Here is a 10,708-nt window from a genome sequence, read left to right on the forward strand (position 1 = left end):
ATGCATAGATCCAGGTTGGTTAAAAATCAGAAGAATATGTCTGAACTTGTTGATTAATTTAGTAATCGCTGAAGTGATGAGCGATATGATGTAAATCAACAAATATGCATCTAGCATTGCATTTTCACAATGCAGAGAAGTAAGTAAATTGCAGTCAGGAGATTCGCATTGATTTCAAATACAAACAGATCCTAAATAACGTAAAATGCATCTGTTATGAAAGTGAATTTCTTAATACAGAGCTGCAGCATTTTTTCCAAATATCTAATGAGATTTTCAAACTATATTTATGTCCATTCAATTGACTTCTTTTTATTCCTCCAATTCCGCTTACTGCACTTTCTCCCTCTCCCTCTTCCTCTCATTCATTTGCAGCCAACATGGTAACTATCGTGATCCTCTTGCGAGAAAAGTGCGGCCGTTCCAAATGCATCTCAGTTTATCTGACGGCCATGGCAGTGGCGGATCTAATGTGCCTCGTGTTTGATGTCATCCTCTTTGAGCTCCACGGAATTTATTACCCTGATTCATTCTTAGATTACACAGCCATCTGCAGAATGAATTTCTTCTTAATTTTCACCTCTGTGGAATGTTCTGTTTGGTTAACTGTTGCCTTTACCTTTGACCGATATGTTGCCATTTGTTGCCAAAAGCTAAGAACACAATATTGCACAGAAAGAACTGCAAAGGTCGTTGTAGCAACAATCTGGGGGCTGAGCATTTTGGAAAATATACCAAGGTATTTTGTGAGTGAACCTCATGTGATCATTGACAATATTGCGTCGTTCTGCATTGTGAAAGCAAGTCGCTATACTGAACTGATATGGATCTCATACTTATGGATTGATATCATCTTCCTAACTTTTATTCCATTTCTCTTGGTTCTGCTGTTTAATGGTCTAACCATCAAACACATTTTACTGACAAGTCGAATCAGGAAGGCTCTTCGGGGCAGTGATAATGACTCAGAATTGGAGAACAGAAAGAAATCCATTGTGTTACTGCTGCTCATATCTGCAAATTTTATCCTGTTGTGGATGGTCATTCTTACTCATTTTATTTGTGCACAAATAACCGAAGTTGAATTCTTGCAGACAAACTATAGTAACCCTTTCGCCATCCTGGAACAGGCTGGACATATGCTACAGTATTTGAGTTCCTGCACAAACACCATAATCTATGTAGCCTCCCAGGCTAAGTTCAGGGAGGACATAAAGATATTGTTTAAATATCCTCTGACTTTACTTTTGAAGGTACAGAAATAGGTGAAATGGCTTGGGACAAGCAGAAAGAAAGTTCATGCTCAATTCCTTCCTAGACATTGAAAATGAACAACAGCAACTCAGCCATCTTTCATCCAGGAATCATGAGACACATTCCCATTGCAGGAACTGTCCACAGTATATCTTCTTAAGACATAGCCCATTGACTATTTCCTACTTACCTCGTATTAATACATTCAATTTCTCTGGGCATTCTGCAGGACTGCACTGGTGCCTTGCACAGTTAAGCATTCTTGTTTTTTTTCCCACATTATCCAAATCCGCTGAATATTCTGGATATTCCCAGAATTAAGTATACATTATCTCCATGAGAGGGGAAAACAAACCTGCTGTGAAAATTTTGCTGAACACTCTCGAGAAACACCTTTCCCTCACAGCTCTGTATGCTTCTTTACCTCAAACTATATTCGTAGAAGCAAAGACCTACACTCAAATCACTATCATGTGCCTCGTATTTGATGTCATCCTCTTTGAGCTCCATGAAATTTATTACCCTGATTCATTCTTAGATTACACAGCCATCTGCAGAATGAATTTCTTCTTAATTTTCATCTCTGTGGAATGTTCTGTCTGGTTAACTGTTGCCTTTACCTTTGACCGATATGTTGCCATTTGTTGCCAAAAGCTAAGAACACAATATTGCACAGAAAGAACTGCAAAGGTCGTTGTAGCAACAATTTGGGGGCTGAGCATTTTGGAAAATATACCAAGATATTTTGTGAGTGAACCTCAGGTGATCATTGACAATATTGCGTGGTTCTGCATTGTGAAAGCAAGTCGCTATACTGAACTGATATGGATCTCATACTTATGGATTGATATCATCTTCCTAACTTTTATTCCATTTCTCTTGGTTCTGCTGTTTAATGGTCTAACCATCAAACACATTTTACTGACAAGTCGGATCAGGAAGGCTCTTCGGGGCAGTGATAATGACTCAGAATTGGAGAACAGAAAGAAATCCATTGTGTTACTGCTGCTCATATCTGCAAATTTTATCCTGTTGTGGATGGTCATTCTTATTCATTTTATTTGTGCACAAATAACCGAAGTTGAATTCTTGCAGACAAACTACAGCAACCCTTTCGCCATCCTGGAACAGGCTGGACATATGCTACAGGATTTGAGTTCCTGCACAAACACCATAATCTATATAGCCTCCCAGGCTAAGTTCAGGGAGGACATAAAGATATTGTTTAAATATCCTCTGACTTTACTTTTGAAGGTACGGAAATAGGTGAAATAGCTTGGGACAAGCAGAAAGAAAGTTCATGCTCAATTCCTTCCTAGACATTGAAAATGAAAAACAGCAACTCAGCCATCTTTCATCCAGGAATCATGAGACACATTCCCATTGCAGGAACTGTCCACAGTATATCTTCTTAAGACGTAGCCTATTCACTATTTCCTACTTACCTCGTATTAATACATTCAATTTCTCTGGGCATTCTGCAGGACTGCACTTGTGCCTTGCACAGTTAAGCATTCTTGTTTTTTTCCCACAATATCCAAATCCGCTGAATATTCTGGATATTCCCAGAATTAAGTATACATTATCTCCATGAGAGGGGAAAACAAACCTGCTGTGAAAATTTTGCTGAACACTCTCGAGAAACACCTTTCCCTCACAGCTCTGTATGCTTCATTACCTCAAACTATATTCGTAGAAGCAAAGACCTACACTCAAATCACTATCAACCACTTTGCAAATGTGTCTGCTCATATCTTTCCCATTAGTTTATTGCCCACAGAGGACTCAAAACATTATAACTGTCCCATTTCTGTTACACTGCTTAAACCAAATACTTCACCTTACAATACTGTGCATTAAATTCCATCTGCTGCCCATTCCATCAGCTTGCCTATATCCTTTTGAAGATGGATTCTGTCTTCCTCACAGTTTACAATACTTCCAGCTCGTGTGCAGTCTGAACGCTTTAAAACTGTATCCTGTACAAGAATATCTGATATCTCAGGAAAAACAAGCTTCCCAAAACTGGCATAATGTGAATACCACAAAGTTCCACGTCCTTAAACACTTATTAACCATTAACCTCTATGTACTGGCACTAATCCAATTTGCATCCCTGGTGCTACTGCGCATTGTATTATGTCAACTCTCCGTTTGTAGACAAGTCTCTTATCCAGCAGTGTATGAAATGCCTGACTGGAAACCCACACATAACATAATATACCCCTCATCATTCCTGCTTCGTTGAGTGACTCCAGTCCGCGAGTTTATCAAACATTTGAGAAACATACGCTGTCTCCCAATATTTAATTCTCATGGACTCCATGTGCCTATGACTTTTGTCCTGAATTACTCCTTTTCAAAGTTTCCCAGACTCTGATATTCAAGTGAATACTCCGTTTTAGTTAATCATTTTTCAACAAGATGGTAATGTTTCCAAATCTCCAGCATTCTGCCACCTCCCCCGATTGCAAGGTGGATTGAAAGTTGATTTCCATTCTCACTTCCCTCAATGTGTGGATGTATCCCACCCACTAACGAGACCTGTCAAGGTTAATCAGAGAACACATTTCCAAATGCAACCTCTATGTTAATGCTTTACGTCTTGTGATAGAGTCCTGTTCTTTTACCATGATCTGGTCGTATTTTCCCCATGTTGAAGCGAGACACAGAGTATTGGTTCAGTACTACAACAATGCCCATGCCTCATACACAAATACCGAATTCGGATCCACAATCACAAGTCCTATCTTTCTTTCAGCCAGGTTCTTGCCTGGTTACAAGAATTGATTGCGCCTGGTCAATCTGCACCTGAACTCCCTAATATGATTGAACACACTCTATAGACTGACAATTAGGTAGCTACAGAGATTGTGGATGGATTGCTGTTAACTTTCTATAATATCCTGCGATGGGTATTAGCATTGAGGTGGGCATTATTCAAAATTGGGAGGAGATGAAGAATAGATGGCGAGATGTTACTTATAATTTTCCTCAATGGAAAAAAAAACGTACAGTACATTATAAAGGATATGATAGAATAGCATTTCAGTGGCTCTGTATCGAGCACTATGGCCTGACTAACCCTATCAGACCACCAAGAACCCCGGTTCGATTTCAGCCTTTGATGATTTCAGTCTTTGGTGACTGTCTGTGTGGAGTTTGCACGTTCTCCCTGACTAAGAGAGGGTTTCTGCCAGGTGTTTCAGTTTCCTTCTTCCAGCAATTTCAAAATCAGTGCTAATATTGCATTTGGGACCAAAGTGCCAAGTACATCTGCTTGTTAACTTTAAGAGAATCCTGAACAAGGCCTCCTAAGCCTCTTTGGTGTTAACGAGTTGGGACTTGATGCAGCTCAAGAATTGCATTTATCAGTATGCAATATAATTGGCGAAGTTAAAATGTCAAGATTTCAACTAACAAATTGGTTATTTCTTCCGCCTTTCAGGCTTTTATTGTTTATCATGTTTGAGCTATAAAGAGAGGCTGAATTGGCTGGGCATGTTTTCCCTGGAGCATCAGAGACTGAGGTGTGACCTCATAGCAGTTTTTCAAATCATTACGGGGGATGAATAAGGTAAGTAGACAAGGTCTTGTCCCGGGGTGGAGAAGGCCAGAACTAGAGGAATTAGGTTCAAGGTGAGATGGGAAAAATTTTAAAGGGGCCTACAGAGCAACTTTTTCATGAAACGGTGTGGTATGTACAGAATGAGCTGGCAGAGGAAGTAGTGGAGACTGGTATGATTACAACATTTAAGAGGCATTTGGATGGGTATATGCATAGGAAGGGTTCAGAGGAATATGGGCCAAGTGTTGGCAAATGGGTCTAGATTAGATTAGGATGTCTGGTAACCATGGATGAGATGGGCAGCAGGGTCTATTTCCATGCTGTACATTTCTGATTGTCTGACTTTACAACGCGTGTCTCCCAAGTCCTTCATTGTTTCCCTTTTTGTTATAGTTCAGGAAGCCCATTGTTCTCTTTCCAAATTTCATTCCAGACTGGGTGATTGCATGCATCTGTGCTATGCATAACCAGGGTTCTTTTTGGACACTAACCAGTTGGTATGTATTGGGATTGGAGTGGGAGCAGAGAGGCGTAGGTGTACTGGCAATTCAGAAGCTGATTTTAATTGTAATGTTTCAAATGATGAGTGCAATGACTATCTGATTAATAAATAAATGAACTTAACCTAAGATTCCAGTTTCATCCAGTAAAGTAGCATCACTGTAATATAAAGAGAGCGATGGACTAGTTGTGTCATCCATAGACGGGTCAAGCAATAACCTTTCACCAAGTACATTGATATAGTCCTATTGACGATCACTGCTCCACTGGCAAGACAAAGAGACTGGACGTGGCGACACTGTGGCATTTATTGGGAAGAAGGTTGACCAGGAAATACACAACATTCTATATTCCATCCTGAGGAATGGCTATCTTTATGACCATGTTGTGAGTAATCAAATTATCCATGATAGTCCATAACCATGTCTGAAAATAAAAAATACTGCGCCATTTCTAGAGTGCTTTGACTAATTTAAATCACTTTATCCAAGGAATTATTATTATTTAATTGGAAGCAGTTTAGACAATGTTCATTAAGATCACCCTGGTATGGAGTCTTCTGAGCAAAACCTAAACAGGTTTAGGGAATAATCGCTGGAGTTCAGCTGGATGCAAAGCAATCGCATTGAAAACCAAACTTACAGACAACCTCGGGCCAGTGGGCATACCCTTTGTCCCTGTCTTAAATGACAGTGTCACATTTGCAACCTGCCAACCTCTGTTCAGAGAGGCCTGGGAAATTTCTGTTGACACCTCTGGGATTTGATCTTTGACCTCTCTCGTAAATCTAAGGTGCATCAGAATGAAGTGGCAACAATTTAACACTGAGATAAGGAAAGGTTCTTCTTTCACAGGGTGGAGAGACTTTGGAACTCTTTAACAGAAAACGTTGTACGGGCAGAATCATTATGTACATTCAATGCTGAGGTAGTGCGATTCTTCATCAGTGAAGGTATCAAGGGTTCTAGGGACAATTCAGAAAAGTGGATGTGAGATATTTTTGATCACCCATAATCCTACTGATAGCATAATATTATCGATATGATTATTCTTATTTTTTATATTCGTGTGAAGTGAAAGATAAAGAAGTGGAAGACAAAATGGCTGATAGCTTTCCAGGCATAGAAGTCACGAGACTGAGATGGCTTTCATCCTAGATTACTGAGAGTGGTAAAGGAGCAAGTTGTCAAGGCATTCGGAACACAGGATTTGAGCGATTGCAATTGTGAAGTTGTTGTTTAAGAAAGGGACAAACGGTAACCCAGACAACTACAAATATGTCAGCTTAACGTCAATAAAGGAAAAACTGAGAGATGTTATAATGCAGGACTTAATAAACACACCCTGCGAGAAAAGTAAATTGACATAGGCAGTCAACATGGCTTTGTAAGGCACAGGTCATGCCTGTGAAGTGTAATTGAATTATTTGACGAAATGACATAGGCAGAAGCTGAGGGTAATGGTGTGTGTGTGTGTGTATATATACTTGGACTTTCAGAAAGAAGTTGACATAATATCTCATGGCAGGCTGGTTAGAAAATTAGATATCTTTGGGTTTGTCGGGTCCTTGGAAGCATGGATTGGAATCCAGCTCAAAGATGGGAGAGAGAGGGTAGGTATTGATGGGCATTTCTTAGATTGGAGACAGTTTGAAAGTGGTGCTTCCCAGGGATCAGTGTTGGGAATCTTGCTTTCTCTGATTTATATTAACGATATGGAGGTGGCTGTTGAAAGTAAAATCTCAAAGTATGTCGATGACAATAAACGAGTAAGAACAGTGAATTATGAGGATAATGCTGAACGACTTCAGAGAGACAGTGACAAGTTGCCCAAATGGACAGATATCTGGCAGATGAATTTCAATCTAAACAAATGTGAGTTAATGCATTTTGGTGGAAGAAACACCGAGAGACAATACAGGCTGAATGGTACAACATTGAAGAGAGTACAGGAGCAGAGAGAACTCGCGGCACACGTGCATAATTCTCCAAAGGTGGCCAGGCAAGTTAAAACAGTTTGTAATAAGGTTATAGGATCCTTGGGTTTATAAATAGAAGCACAGAATATAAAAGCAAGGTGGTAATGCTACACCTCTACAAATCATCGATCAGACCACATTTGTGTTCACTTCTAAGCACGTTATTGAAGGAAGTATACTCAATCCCTGAAGACAGTACAAAGGAGATTCACGAAAAAGATACCAGGAATTGGGAATTTCAGATTCCAGGAAGATTGAGAGAGGTTGGGCTTTATGTCCTTCGATCAGAGAAGATTAAGGAGTGATCTTATTGAAATGTTCAAAATTTGAAACAATTTTGATCGGATAAATAATGTCATTCTTTCAGCTCGTTCATATGCCAAAAACTGGGAGTTCACAATGTTGTCAGCAAGACAGCTGGCAGTGAGATGTGGAGACATTTATTTGCTCAGAGTTGTTTAGGTTTGGGTTGCATTGCCTGGGAGAATGATGGAATATAGAACATAGAACGGTACAGGACAGGAACCGGCCCTTCGGCCCACTATGTCTGCACCAACCATGATGCCACACTAAAATACTCCCATCTGCTTCACATCATCTGTATCCCTTACCCCCAGCCTTTTTATGTATCTATCCATACCTCTTAAACAATGCCCAAGTGTCTGCTTCTGCCACATCAACTGGCAATGCACTCCAGGCACCTACCACCCTCTGTCTGAAAAATGTCTCATATAAACTTTCCCCTTCTCATCTTAAACCTCTGTCCCAGAATATTTGAGAAAAAGACTCTGACTATACCTCTGTCCACTTGTCTCATTATTTTGTATACTTCGATCAGGTCACTCCTCAGTATCTGACACTCCAGCAGGAATAATCAAAGTGTATCCAATCTCTCCTTATAGTTAATTGAGGCAAAATCCTGATCAACTTCTTTTACATCACCTCTACAGCCTTGGTATTCTTCCAAAATATCTGATGACCAGAACTGCACAAATTTTCAAAAGTGGCTGATTTAAAGTCTTATAAAGTTGTAACATGACTGACCAACTTTTATATTCAATGCCGAATTGGTAAAGGTGAGCATGATATATGCCTGCTTTACCACGTGATCTGTTCGTGTTGCCACCGTCAGGGAGCGATGGACTTGCTCCTCCATGACTTGTCATTCACTTAACCGGCATTTAACCTCCCAAAATGCAACATCTCAATTTTGTCTGGATTAAACTTCATCCACTATTTCTCTGTCCAACTTTCCAACTGATCTATTTCACGCTGTATCTTTTAACAATCTTCCTCACTGTACACAACTCCACCAATTATCGGGTTGTTTGTAAACATACTCATCAGACCACCTACACATTCATAGAGTCATACAGTCCTATGGCACGGAGATAGTCCCTTTGGCCCAAACTGCTCCATTCCGACCAAAATGTCCAACATTGCTAACCCCATTCCCCTGCACTTTACTCATATCCTTCTAAGTCTTTCCTATCCATGTATTTGTCCAAATGCCTTTTAAATATCATTAATGTAACCTCTTCAACCACTTCCGCTCGCAGCTCCTTCCATATGCATACCACCCTGTGTCTCAAAAAGCTGCCCCTCAGATTCCCTTTTATCCTTTCCTCTCTAACCTTAAACTGATGCCCTCTCGTCCTTGATTTCCCCAACCCTGAGACGATAATTGAGTATTCACCCTATCCATGCATCCCGTGAACTTATGTACTTCTACAAGATCCTCCCTCAGTCTCTTATGCTCGAATGAAAAATGTCCGAGTTTGTCCAACCTCTCTCGACAATTCAGAAACTTGAGTCCTGGCAAAATCCTTGCAAATTTTGTCTGCACTCTTTCCAGTTTAATCGCACACTTCCTATAGCAAGGTGACCAAAACTGAACTCAAAACTCCAAGTGCAGCCTTACCAACATCGGATACAACTACAACATAACTTCCCAACTTCTATCCTCAATGAAGACTGATGAAGACCAGCGCGCAAACAGCCTTCTTTACTGCCTTGTCTACCTGTTCTCCACTTTCAGAGAACCATGTATCTGAACTGCAATGTCCCACTGTTCCACGACACTCCTTAAGGCCCAATCATTCACAATGAGATTTCTGGTTTGATCTGATGTTCCAAAATGCAAGACCTCACACTTGCCTATAATAAACTCCATTTGCCAGTTCTCAGTCCACTTTCCCAGCAGATTTGAGATTCTGATACAATTTCTGATAGCCTTCCTCACTGTCCACAATACCTCACATTTTATTCTCACCTGCAAACTTACTAACCATGCCTTGTACATTCTCATCCAAATCATTGAATATAGATAACATACATCAAGAGGCCCAACACCGACCCCTGAGGCACTCCGCTAGTCACTGGCCTCCATTCCGACGAAAATTATTTCAGTTATACTTTGCTTTCTAACATCAAGCCAATTGTGTATCCAATTTGGCAGCTCTCCCTGCATTCAATGCAATTTAACCTTCCAGAGCATCCTACCATGTGGAACCATATCAAAGGCCACACGGTGGCTTTGTGATTAGCACTGCTGCCTCACAGTGCCAGGGACTCGGGTTTGATTCTAAACTCGTGTGACGGTCTGTGTGGAGTTTGTACAATCTCCCACTGTCTGCGTGGGTTTCATTCCACAATCTAAAGATGTGCAGGCCAGGTAAATTGGCCCTGTGAAATTGCCCACAGGGTTCGGTGCATTAGTCAGGGGTATATATAGGGTAGGGGAATGGGTCTGTATGGGTAACGCTTCGGAGGGTCGGTGTGGACTTGTTGGGCTAAATGGGCTGTTTCCACACTGTAGGGAATGTAACCTAATCTAAAACAAATCCTCACTGAAATCCATATCGAGTATGTGTACTGCCCTGCTGTCGTCACATTTCCTGGTCACTCCATAAAAATTCATCCAAATCATTCATGTAGTTGACAAACAACGGTGTGGCCATCCCTTGATGGTTTTCATTCGAGTGATCTATTTATGGACTGTCAGTCCAATCTTGACTGTTAAAGTTCTTCCACATTCAGGACAAGATGGCGGGTCGGGATTTGGTTATTGCTGTCTCGATTTCTGTATTCTTCTTCTTCAGAGCCATAAAGTCATAGAGATGTACAGCACGGAAACAGACCCTTTGGTCCAACTCGTCCGTGCCGACCAGATATCCCAACCCAATCCAGTCCCACCTGCCAACGCCCAGTCCATATCCCTCCAAACCCATCCTGTTCACATACCCATCCAGATGCCTTTTAAATGTTGCAATTGTACTCGTCTCCATCACTTCCTCTGGCAGCATATTCCATACACGTACCACCCTCTGCACCCCCTTAGATCTCTTATCTATCTTTCCCCTCTCACTCTGAACCCATGCCCTCAAATTCTGGATTTACCCACTCTG

At 40.9% G+C, this 10,708-nt stretch overlaps 1 protein-coding gene across 1 annotated transcript; it reads left to right on the plus strand.

The window, feature by feature from the left end:
• Nucleotides 1-380: 380 nt before the first annotated feature.
• LOC122547455 (G-protein coupled receptor 15-like) lies at nucleotides 381-1,265 on the plus strand. Its single transcript, XM_043686077.1, has one exon. The coding sequence runs from the start codon at nucleotides 381-383 to the stop codon at nucleotides 1,263-1,265; it is 885 nt and encodes a 294-aa protein (XP_043542012.1).
• The last annotated feature ends 9,443 nt before the right edge of the window (nucleotides 1,266-10,708 follow it).

Source organism: Chiloscyllium plagiosum, unplaced genomic scaffold (assembly GCF_004010195.1).
Source record: "Chiloscyllium plagiosum isolate BGI_BamShark_2017 unplaced genomic scaffold, ASM401019v2 scaf_10624, whole genome shotgun sequence".
NCBI lineage: Eukaryota > Metazoa > Chordata > Chondrichthyes > Orectolobiformes > Hemiscylliidae > Chiloscyllium > Chiloscyllium plagiosum.

Coding starts and splice junctions, on each gene's coding strand:
- LOC122547455 (XM_043686077.1), top strand. CDS start 381: ATGGTAACTATCGTGATCCTCTTGCGAGAAAAGTGCGGCCGTTCCAAA.